At 45.3% G+C, this 12,476-nt stretch overlaps 1 protein-coding gene across 2 annotated transcripts in view; it reads left to right on the top strand.

The window, feature by feature from the left end:
- Positions 1–12,476, top strand: part of PLXNA1 (plexin A1) — a 299,363-nt gene that overhangs the window by 269,505 nt on the left and 17,382 nt on the right. For both annotated transcript variants that reach the window (XM_069083832.1, XM_069083833.1), the window contains exons 30-31: positions 1,928–2,140; positions 5,368–5,518. In XM_069083832.1, the coding sequence (XP_068939933.1) occupies positions 1,928–2,140; positions 5,368–5,518 (364 nt within the window). The remainder of the gene's footprint in view (positions 1–1,927; positions 2,141–5,367; positions 5,519–12,476) is intronic.

Genomic DNA, 12,476 nt, shown 5'->3' with positions numbered 1-12,476 from the left:
CTCCCTCCTTTCTTTCTTTCTTTCTTTCTTTCTTTCTTTCTTTCTTTCTTTCTTTCTTTCTTTCTTTCTTTCTTTCTTTCTTTCTTTCTTTCTTTCATTTTCTTTCTTTCTTTCTTCTTTTCTCTTCTTGCTTTCTTCCTTTTCTCCTTCCTCCTTCCCTTCTCCTCTCCTCCCTTCTTTCCTACATAATAGACCCTGGGCCCCAGCAGCAAGAAGATACATAGTAGCACTGTGCAGAAGAATGAGCACTGAATTAGTAGACATGAATGATAATAAACATTCACATTTCTGTAAAGCTTGAAAGTTTACAAAGAGCTTTTCTTAAAACAAGACTTGTAGGTTAGGTAGCTTAAGCATTTAAGCTACAGATGAAGACACTGAGGGTCTTAGCAGTAAAACTATATGGCTTGCCCACAGGTCAAACCATTGATGAGTGTCTGAGGCAGCATCAAAACTCATGTCTCCTACCTCCACGTCCATTAAACTCTACTACTACTTTCAGTCAGAGGTTGAATCCTTAGGTGATCTTGGACTAGTCCCTTCCCCTCTCTGGTCCTCAGTTGCCTTATCTGTAAAATGAGAGGTTTCATATGAGATCCCTCCCATGAGCCTATAATATTGACTTGTAGATACTATAAGTGCAGAACCCTGATATACCTCCCACCTAGAGTCAAAAGCAGTCTCTCAGAGTGTGGGTGGACCTGAACCTGCGGGTAGTGACAGGTCTGGGAGAGCTAATTGGACTTGGAGAGGGACAGGTGCACTCACAGGACTCTTACTGGCCAGGAAGGGTGGCAGCAAGAGTCTTCTCTTTGTTACCTTTAGAAGATGAAAAAGTGAGGCCATAGGAGCAAGCAAAATGTTTATAACAAAATGGGCCCAGAAAACAGTCTCACTTTGTTCTTGTCCAAAAATGTATGTCTAATTATGCATCTTAAGTATGTCGCCTCTGACGGGAAGCACGTTTCATCTTCAGTCCTCTGGACTTAGGATTTATCCTAGTGCGGAGTTGTAGTTTTCAGCGTTTGAACGTTCTGCTCTTGTGTCCTTTTCAGCTCTATCGATCACCCTTTTAGCCCCAGCATTCCTTGTTCTGATGTCTCTTTCAGCTCTGTTATCATTTGTCCCGTTGTCTTTCAGCTCCAACATTCTTTGTTCTAGTGCTCTGTTGTTCTGTAATGTCTCATGTCCAGTTCAGCTCTAACTTTCTGTGTTCTTTTGCCCCTTTCAGTTCTAACATTCTGTCCTAATGTGCTACATGGTAACATCCTTTTCAGCTTTACCATTCTGTCTTGTAATGTCCCATTTAGCTCTAACATTTTGTGTTCTACCATTCTGTGTTCTGCTGTCCATTTCTGATCTGACTCTCCATGTTCTATCATCTGTTTCAGCTCTCACCCTACATGTTCTATCGTCCATTCCAGTTCTCTCCACCTTCTATCGTCCATTCCAGCTCTCACCCTACATGTTCTATCATCCGTTCCAGCTCTCACTCTCCACGTTCTATCATCCGTTCCAGCTCTCACTCTCCACCTTCTATCATCTGTTCCAGCTCTCACTCTCTCCATCTTCTATCATCCATTTCAGCTCCCTCCACCTTCTATCGTTCATTCTAGTTCTTGCTCTCCACCTTCTGTGTTACTTTCAGCTCTTGCTCTCCGTGTTCTATTGTGTCTTTTGACTCTCACTCTCCATGTTCTATCATCCCTTTCAGCTCTCACTCTCCACATTCTATTGTATCTTTTGGCTCTAACTCTTCATGTTCTATTGTCCCTTTCAGCTCTAAGGTTCTGTGTATTTGTTTCATTTTAGTGCTTGGGTCCAATAGAGAAGCCACATTTGTGGCCTCCTTTCTTGGGTACCCCATTGACATGTTTCCCTTTTTTCTTCCCCTGCTCCTGCTGCCTTGGTACCTGCCCCTCCTCAGCCTACCTCTGCGCTTTTGGGTGAACGTGATCAAGAACCCACAGTTTGTGTTCGACATCCACAAGAACAGCATCACGGACGCCTGCCTGTCCGTGGTGGCCCAGACGTTCATGGACTCCTGTTCCACCTCTGAGCACAAGCTGGGCAAGGACTCTCCCTCCAACAAGCTGCTGTATGCCAAGGACATCCCTAACTACAAGAGCTGGGTGGAGAGGTGAGCCTCGCTTCCTCTTGTCTGGGAGGGCTCCCAGGGTTTAATAATCCTGTCATCTTGGGAGGGTGACAGCCCCTTGGATGGACCTGGCCAGATTCCCTGCTTGGTCCCCAATTTCTGATTCCTGGTGGCATTTTAGTGAACTGTGGATGGATACAGAAGTTGGTTTGATTTCAGGGCCCTGCAGAGCTTTCGTGTCTATTTGTTCATACTGTAGTATGTGTGTGCTCATGGGTGCCCCACCGTGTTGTGAGTATATATCTAAGTGTTGCCCTGACCTTTGTTGCTGTAAGTATATCTGGCCTTGTGTGCTTATAGTCATGTGTAGACATGCATTTTCTTCAGTGTTGTTTGTATTTCAGATGTTCTGGGTACATGCCTATGTGCTAGTGTGGGTGTGGCATCCTGGTGCACCTGTTAGGGATATGTTGTGGGTGTGTTTACCTGAACATGAGGGTAGGGTGTTAGAGTGAAGACTCTAAATATTCAGGTTTGAATTGCATTTTGAATTCTTACTAACTGATATGTTGATACACAAGTTGCTTTCTCTGTGAGCCTGTTTCCTTCTCTGTAAAATAGAGTACTTGCATTAGTAACCTGCAGAGGCATTGTGAGTAAAGATACTAGGATGTGCTGAAGTGTTTTGTATAACCTGGGTGTGTATGTTTCATTGTCAGGGTGTGTTGTGTGGATGTCTGGGTATATGCTTGAATGTGGTGGGGTGGGAAGAGGAAAGAAGCTGCTAAGGTTGTTCCTCTAGCCAAGATTTTACTGAGGCCTGCCTCATCTAACACTCTCCCACTTCCTATAAGAATACAGAGCCGAGCCACCTGCCCCAGCCCACATTTTCTCTCTTTGGCTCCAGGAGGCTGAGTTAGGTGTCTCCTGCTTCTCTGGTGTGGTCCTACCTATCAAGAAGGTAAGGGCCCTCCCCTCTGAGTTAGGGAACTTGCCATCTCTTGTCAAGAATCTGCCCTTGGAGGAGGGGTAGAGGAAGGTGGCTCAGTGGATGAAACTACCCTGTGTCTCTGGTTAAAAAGCTGGTTATGCTTTGTGTTATTATAAAATATAATCTCTGAAACAATGAGGCATAGCTCCTTTAAGAGATAGGTTTGCCCTGACTCTCAGGTACAGATAAAAAAAATGAGATATAGTCTTTTCCTGGGTCCTTGGTTCCTTTCAAAATGTCCTTAATATCTTAATTCATGACTTAAAGGTCTCAAGTACCTGCTCTGTCTACCTCTGGTCATTCTGAGGCTGAGAGAGGTTCTGCAGTCCTGAATGCTAGCCCCAGAGCTCCCAGCCACTGCCTCACAGCCCCCTCCCATCTTGGCTTCCTCTCTTTGTCTTTGACTGGTGCCTCGCCTCTCCTTGAAACCAGATGTGCCTTCTAAAGGGTTTATTTATAAGTGAAAAGAGTAAATTCAGGGATAATAAGGCTACAGGTACATAAAAGAAATTGACCCAGTATGATCTGGGTGCTTCACAGATTTATGATCTCCACTAATGCTGCTGAGTCATACACTGTCTCATCTCCTAGAGCCTTGCCCTATGTGGGGCTGCCAAGTGTCTTAGGCCGTTTGGACTTGATGGGCTCATTAAAGCTGTCTTGTCTCTCTCCCTTCCCCCTGTCCCTCCCCCCTGTCTCCCTCACCCTTTCCCCCTCTCTCCCTCTCTACCCTTCCCCTTTCTCCCCCTAGCTCTCCCTCCCCCTCCTCCTCTCTCTTTCTCTCCCTCTTCCCTCCCCCTTTCCCCGTCTTCCCCTCTCCCCTCTCCCTCCCCCTCCCTGTCTCCCTCTTCCCTTCCCCTCTCTCTTTCTCTCTCTAGCTCTGGCTCCCTCTCTCCCCCTCTCCCTCCTCCTCTCTCTCTTCCCCTCCCCCTCCCTGTCTTACTCTCCCTCCCCTTTTCCCCTCCCCCCTCTCTTTCTGTCTCTCTAGCTCTGGCTCCCCCTCCTCCTCTCTCTCTCCCTCTCCCTCCCCCTTTCCCCCTCTCTCCCTCTCTACCTTCCCCCTTTCTCCCCCTAGCTCTCCCTCCTCCTCCTTTTCTCTTTTTCTCCCTCTCCCTCTCCCTCTTCCTTCTCTCCCTCTCCTCCCTTCCCCCCATCAGAGCAGCTGTTACCTTTGCTTAGTTGCCCAATAGAAACCTTGGTTTTTACCACATAGACTCCTCTGAGAGGGGGCAGGGAATGAGCACGTTTGTAGTTTCTGCTAGGTGCTAGGCCCTGTTCTAAGTACTTTATAAAGTTATCTCATTGATCCTCGTAACCACTCTCCAAGATAAGTGCTGCCGTTATCCCCATTTTTACAGTTGAGGAAGCTGAGGCAGAGAGAGGCTAAGTGACTTGCCCAGAGTCACACATCTGGGAAGCATCTGAGGCTGAATTTGAACTCAGATCTTCCTGACTTCGGGCCCAGCACTGCTTTAACTGCCTTGAGAGCTAGCTAATTATTTAGTGATTTTTTTTCCCTCTGCCCCCCATCAGTTCTTTGCAGCTGGCACTGCCCTGCCCCCCAGCAGAGAGCGTTTTTCTACTAGCTCTGTAAATGACAGCTACCAGACAAGAGGTAGTCTGGCGGGATAGATGGAGACGACCCCCAAGCCCCCTGAGGCCTGGTCATCCCTCTGGGAGATGCTGACCTGCCCTGGGCAGCTCTCTGAAGTTTCCTTATCCCTGCCTGCACATTGAGGCTGTTTCCTCCCCTTGCTGTTCTTTATATTAATGAAATCACAGGCTCATCCCTTAACTACATGTAAAGCCTAGAGACTTGGAAGAAGCCTCAGGGGCTCTCTGCTCCATCCCCTCTTTTTACAGAGAGGTAAATTTAGGCCCAGAGAAACTGTCCCTGCTAAGGCCACAGGTGGCAGAGCCAGAACTGTGCCCCCAGAGCTTGTCAGTCTCCCATCCTCCTTCCCTCCACATTAACCAGCAGGCACACTGGCATGAGCATTGGGTTGGAGTCAAAGGGCATGGGTTTGAATCTGGCTTGACTGTTGGCCAGCCATGTAAACCCCAGGGTCTTATTTTCCTAATGTGTGAAACGGCCCCATTAAGTTTTCTTTCCTCTTGGAAGCCTGTGGTCCCCTTAGGGACAAGGGTTTTGAGCTCAGATCCGCAGTGGGGTCAGTCGCTTACTTGGCCCCACAGACTGTTCCCTCAGGTCCTCTGGGGGCCCCAGAGCTGAGCAATCTCCCTCTCTCCATCAAACTCAAACTCTGCCTTCCCATAGGTACTACTCAGACATCGCCAAGATGCCCGCAATCAGTGATCAGGACATGAGCGCCTACCTGGCGGAACAGTCGCGGCTACACCTCAGCCAGTTCAACAGCATGAGTGCCCTGCATGAGATCTACTCCTACATCACGAAGTACAAGGATGAGGTAGGAGCCCTGTCCCGGATTGACCCCCGGGCCCGAGCAGAGGCTCTGCGCCTCCTCGTTGCCATGTCCTGTCTGCACTGGCCGTCCGATCTCTCCCTTCCCTTCTGTCTTCCACCTTCCACCTAGACCTATGGGCTGTGAGGTATTGGCACTGCCCACGCTGAGTTGTGTGGGAGTGAATATAGGTGAGATCAGCCAGTGTGGGTGGTTGCTGGTCAAATCAACCTTTAATGATGTCTAGGGAAGGGCATCCAGAATGGTCAGGAGTCTCAAGTTCTTGGCATATGAAGATCATCTGAAGCATGGGGGCCACGATCACTGTTTAAAAGTATTTGAAGGATTCTAGATGACCATCGAAGGCCCTTCCAAGACTGGTATTCTGGAATTTGGAGCTTGCTCTGAACATTCGCTGTCCTCAGAGAAAGGTTTTTAGGAATCTTGGCTGACCCTGGTAGTGCTTATGCAAAGATGACGTACCCAACAAGCAGAAAGTAAGGGCTGAACCAAGTCTTGAAAGAAGCCAGGGTAGAGGTGAGGGGGCAGAGGAAGAAGCACCGTGTAAGAGAACTGGGTCTTCACTCCAGCTGTGGCATTCATCCTTTTAGGGGACCTTGAGTAACGCCCTTGCTCACTCTGAGCATCAGTTTCTTTCTTTGTAAATTGAAGGATGCTGGGACTTTGAGGCTCCTTGACCCTCTAACCTTTGTTCAAGGTCCCCCAGCCCAGGCATCCCTAGATTCTGGTTGTCCCCTGTGGTCAGGTGTAGGATAAGCTCACACACCAGTTGGAATGCCCCTCAGGGAGCAGCACCCCATCTTCTGTCATTTGGACTAATTAGCACTGTAAACCACTCTTTAAACACACTCCTAGAAATCCCTTATTAAAGCCATAAAATAAACAGCCACAATAAAAGATATCTCGCCCACAAGACTGAGAGCCTTTACAATTGCCCGTAAAACACGACTGCTATCATGCTCCCGCATGCCGTGTAGCCAGGAGCACAGGCTTTCTCCCTCCAGAGATCTGGGCCAAGGCTTGTCCTTGGGCTCTGCATTTTCATCCTTCCTTGGGGACTGGAGAGTCAGCTTGTTCTCCAAGGACAGGACCATCAAGAGATTTTGTAGAACTTACCTTTCCAGGGCTTTTTTTTTTTTTTTAAGATTTTATTGATCGCTTTTTCTTTTTAGAATGTCAATGTCATTTCCCAGTCTACTGACCACCCTGCCCCCAATGCCCCACCAGAAACAAATTAAAAACTTAAACAAAACCAGCCTACAAGGCAGCCATGCTAGAGAAGGCTCAATGTTCTGCAGCTGTAAATCCCTCCTCCTCACCCCTGATGAGAGGAGGGAGGTGTGCTTCATCATCTGTCCTCTGGAACTCGTTTTGATCTTTGCATTTAATTTGAGTTGCTTTTTAGTATTATTTTTATGAACATGATCGCATTCGCTGGGTATATTGTTCTCCTGTTCCCACTTTCTTTGCCCTGTAGTCAGTTGAGACAGTTTTTTCCAGGTTTAAATTCCTCATATTTGTCCTTTTAAAAAATGGAAATAATATTTGATTATATTCACATGCCACCATTGACTCAGCCAGTCTCTGAATCAATAGCACCCTCTTTCTTTTCAGTTTTTTTCTACCATGAAGGGTGCTGCTATAAATATTTTATTGTATGTTATTGGTCTCCTGTCTTTGATCTCCTGTGAATTCATGTCCAGTAATGGAATTGCTAAGTCAAAGGGTATGAACAGATGAGTGCATTTGGGACTCTTTTCCAAATTGTTTTCTAGCCGATCCACAGATGAAGTAACAGGAATAGAGTATTTTTTAAAAATGTAATATCTTTTTCCATTAAAAAAAAAAAAAAACTAGTCTCTTTTTTTCCCAACTCCTCCCACTCCCACCAAAACCCAAACCAAACACTTGTAGTACACACACACACACATGCACACGCGTGTACATATGTGTCTATATATATACATGCATACATACATGTCTCATCTGTCTCATCTTGTAGCTTGAGTCTGTCAGAAGTAGATAACATACTTTGTTATGAATTCTCTGGGGTTATGGTTGGTAACTGGTTTGATCAGAATTCCTGTATCTTTCAGAGTAGTTTCTCTTTATGATATTGTTGTTATTGTATACATTGTCTTCTTGGTTCTGCTCATTTCACTTGTGATTAATTCATATTAGTCTTCCCAGGTTTCTCTGAAACTGTCCCTGTTCTTATTTCCTGTGGAACAATAGTATTCCATTGCATTCATATGCCATGACTCGTTCAGCCATTCCCCAATTGATGGGGTGCCCCCTTTATTTCCAGTTCTTTTCCACCACACACACAAAAAGGCTGCTGTAAAAATTTTAGTCCAGATGGGTCCTTTGCCTCTTTCTTTGATGCCTTTGGGCCTAGTGGAGTGACCATCAGTAACAGTGTATTTGTGTGCGTCTCTTCCCATCACCCTTTCAACATCAGCTGTTTCTATCATTTATCATCCTTACCAATTTGATGGGTGTGAACTAAGACCTAAGAATGGCTTTAATTCGTGTTTCTCTTATTTGTGCTTTGGAGCATTTTTTTTTATGTGGTTGTTGTTCATTTACAAAGGCTTAGCTTCAGTGGGCATTTGACCAGCTCTAGGCTGAATCTTAAATGTATCCAGCGCTGCTGAGATGCCTCTACCCTGGGGGGCCCTGTAATGTAATACCAAGCAAAGGCAACTTCCCAGGTTCAAAATACCAGCATAGGTGCTCTCTATTTTATTCAGTGACAAACCAAGAACAGAGAAGATCAAAACGTGACATCATTCAAAATACAGCATTTACTAAGTGTGATTAAATAATCTCCAAGTACTACCCCACCCCAGGATCTTCCAATCATTCAATCAATTACAAAGTCCCTGTTCTAAATACTTCTCCACCCCTAGGCTATACCTTAATTTGGTCCACCACAAAACCCCTCTTCTCAAATGGAGATTAGTTTCCAAACATAGGTAAAGTACCTTCATTTGTCAATCACAGAGCACAATAAGGTCAAAAGTTCCCCACCCCTGGATCACAATTGAATCTACCCCAGAGTTACATCAAGTTTAAACACAGCACTTAATACCCAAATGGAGGTCTTTTCTTCATCTTGACAGGAGGCAAGTTCTCAGCAATCTTAGTTCCTGGGGAGAGAAGGCTTAGCAAGGCCATAAGATACATTGCCAGTCCCTTCATGAATTCATCCTCTGTCTGTAGAACAGTCCTAGAACCCCTGAACACATTAGCAAAGCCCTCTCCCAGGATTTCTGTAAACATACAAGACAATCCTTCTTCAGGGCTTCTGAACCAACAGAAAGGCTCCCAGACCCCTGCAACAACAGCACTGTCCTTCACCAGTGGACAGTATTCATTCTGTCTGCAGGACAGTCTCCAGACCCCTGCAACAACAGTACTGTCCCTCACCAGTGGACAGTATTCACTCTCTGTCTGCAGGACAGTCTCAGGGCTTCTTAGCGAACAGCCAGGTTCCAGGACTTCTTCAACAAAAGGACTGTCTTTCACCAGTGGACAAATCTGGCAAAACAACATCAAAACAGACAGACAAAGTACCAGCAAAACAGCCATGTCTCCTCAGTCCTTGGCAGCTCAGGGGGCAGGTCTCAAAAGTCCAGGGCAATTCAAAGCGGCCACCAGCAATTCTCTTAGTCTCTCTCTCTCCACGAGGTGCTGTTTCCAAAAAGATCTTCAGCCTCTCTCTAGTGTCTCTCCAAATCTACATCACCATCTCCTCCCAGTTCAGGACTTTCTTTTCACATCAACAAGCCCATCCCACAGGTGGGATTAACAAACTCTGGGTTTTAACACAATCAGTTTGAAAACCAAGCCAATACAGGGGAATCTTTAATTGCCATTACTATCACAGGCCCATACGTAGGGGCCTGGCACAGGCACAGTTCCTCTGTTCTGTTTTTGTGCTTTTTAAATGGAGCCTAAGGGTCCTCCTACGTGAAATGAAGAGTTCAGTATAATAAAAACAGGCAATGTGTGTGGAATCAGGAGCCCTGGGCCCATTTTAGCCCATGACCTAGCTTGTGTGTTGTTAGACAAGTCACCCAAGCAGGATGAGCCATGTCACTTCCAATAGCATAGAGGACTTGGAGTGGACAATCTGAAAGGTTTCTTCCTGCTCTGAGATTTTGAGTTGCTTACTTCATGCGTTAATTAGCCTTTTTCTTTTTGCCTTCTTCCCTTATTGGGTGTATGGATTAGCCATCTAGTGATTCCTCAGCTTACCTGACTGGGAAGGCTTCCTGAAGGAGGTGAATAATTATCATAGAATTCTGGGATTTCAGGGTGGAAAGGATCCTCTCGAGGTCATCTCATCCAAACCACCCCAGAGCCAACAAAACTCCCCCTTACAGTGTTCCGCCAGCCTCCGTATCGAGGGCTCTCTCTCTCTCTCTCTGGAGAACTTTTAAAACCCAAGTGTGAAATTACATTAATTTCTTTTAAATTTCAACGTAGTCTAGTGGAGAGAGGGCTAGCCTCAGAAGTGGGAAGAGCCAGATTCAAATCTATGAGACATGATGACTGTGTCATCCTTAGCAGCTCACCTTAACCTCTCAGTGCCCCAGAGGAATTCTCCAAGACCGTAGGTAGTAGGGTAGTAGAGGGCATGTCTCATAGCTTTGTGCCATGTGCAGATTTGAAAGTCAGGACCTTCTATTTCTGTATCCAAGCTATCAATAAAAATGTTAAACAGCACCAGGTCAAGTGTAGATCACTGGGGCCCTCCCCTGGAGACCTGCTGTGTCAGCATTGGGCCTTTGATGACTACTCTTTGGATGATGGATGATGAGCATTTATTTAGCATCTACTATGGCCTAGGCACAATACAATACAAATATTGTGTCATCCTCACAATAACCTGGTCCTTAGGCATCATCATCCTGATTTCACAGCTGAGGAAAATAGAGATTAAATGTCCAAGGACACACAGCTAGGAAGTGTCTGAGCCTATATTCAGACTCAGAATTTCAGTGCTCTGTCCACTGAGCCACCTGGCTGCCTCTGAATGGATCTGGCCATTTAGACAGTTTTGGATTTACCATTGTTTAGCTCACATCTCTCCATTCACCCACAAAAACAGCATGAGAAACTTTGTCAGGTCCCTCTGCTAAAATCTAGGTAAACTATAGTTACTGCCTCCCTCTAAAACTACCAGGATAGTTAGTAATCCTGCCCCAGAAAAGGGAAATGAGATTATCTGGCAGCAACTTCTTCTTAAAGAAACTGTGCAGGTTCTCTGGGATCACTGCTTTTTTTAATAGCTACATTCTAGAATTTGTCAGGAATCAAAATCAAGCTCACTGGAAAACAGCATATAGACTCCATTCTCTGCCCCCCTGACCTCTGCCTTGGGTGTTTTCTCCTCAGTCCTGAGGCCCCTCTCCCAGGCTCCAAGGTCTGGCAGAGCTCACTGGCAGGTCTTATGCAATGACATTCACTGCTTCTTTCATTACCCCTGGTTATAGTTCATTTGGGCCTGAACTCATCAAGTCCAGCAAGGTCTTCTCTTATTCTGTCTCCCTTCTCTCAGGTTTCAGTTCTCTTTTATAATCACTTCTCTTCTTTTCTTTCTCGTCAAAAGATTATTCTCCTTGACACACACACACACACACACACACATACAAAACAGAAACAATATAAGGGTTGCATTGTTCTCCCTTTTCTCCATCTGCCATTAGGATAAAAATAGTTGCTCTAATTGATACAGCACTTTAAGGTTTACAAAGTGCTTCATGTACATTATCTCATGACTTAAAGGGGAGGAATGACAAACTCTTGGCCAAGGATGGAGTATACTGAGAAAGGAGGGGAAGAATGTGTTAGTACCTTGTAATCAAAAGAGCATTGGAATAAAAGGGTGGGGGCCCTAGGGTAAGCAGTGCTTATGTACATCCTCCCAGATGATACCATGGAGGACTTACACTCAAGGGGAAGGAATAGTCCATTGGGCTACCCAGAAGTTCACAAAGACAAAAATCCAAGAAAGGAGCCAGTAATCAAGCCCAAGGCCTTTCACCTGTCTGAACATTTAAGCAACAAGCAAGAGGAACTAAAAGCCCCAGTGGAACGGTTGGAATTTGACCTCATAGGTACTTACCTCTAAAATTTGATGGTATAAAACCCATGACTACAATATGGCCTTGAATATGTAGATCAGTGGTGTCAAACTCAGTAAGAAAGTGGTAGATGTGGAGGGGACACCAAACTATATGGGCCATATACTGACTTAGAAAACCTCATGTTAACATTATCTGAGTTTTACTGTATTTTTATTTATTTTGTTAAATATTTTCCAATTACATTTTAATCTGGTTAGTCAATCAGGGTTAAGTGACTTGCCCAGGGTCACACAGCTAGTAAGTGTCAAGTGTCTGAGGTCTGATTTGAACTCTGTTCCTTCTGACTCCAGGCCAGTGCTGGTGCCACCTAACTGCCCCATGTTTGACACTTCTGATGTAGAGAATCTTTAAAACAGTGTTTACAAAAAGCCACCATGACCTTATCAAGAACAGGTCATGCCAAACTAACCTTATTTATTGGACAGGGTTTCAAAGGTAATAGATCAAGGAATGCTCTTGGTGTAGTTTACGTGGGTTTTAGTAACATATTTAATAAAAAATTTGATAATTATATTGTAAGTAGACAGTTGATTTTTTTTGAGTCAAGAAATTTTATATTTATTCCTCTTAGATTTCCTAATAAACATTTCATTTGATAAAGTACTCACTACTATTTTTTTTTTTAAAGCAATTGGGGTTAAGTAACTTGCTCAAGGTTACACAGCCAGTTATTTCTGGGTGTGGTGCTAAGTATCTGAGCCCAGATTCAATCCCCAGATCATCCCGACACTGGGGCCGGTGCTCTTACTCACTGCGCCACCTGGCCACCCCCCCCCCCCCCCCCC

This window comes from Petaurus breviceps, unplaced genomic scaffold (genome assembly GCF_028583685.1).
Source record: "Petaurus breviceps papuanus isolate PSGF00001 unplaced genomic scaffold, PetGlider_PUasm1.0 174, whole genome shotgun sequence".
In the NCBI taxonomy this organism is placed as follows: Eukaryota; Metazoa; Chordata; class Mammalia; order Diprotodontia; family Petauridae; genus Petaurus; species Petaurus breviceps.
The sequence above is the reverse complement of the archived record's forward strand: the minus strand, read 5'-3'. Positions and strand labels throughout refer to the sequence as shown.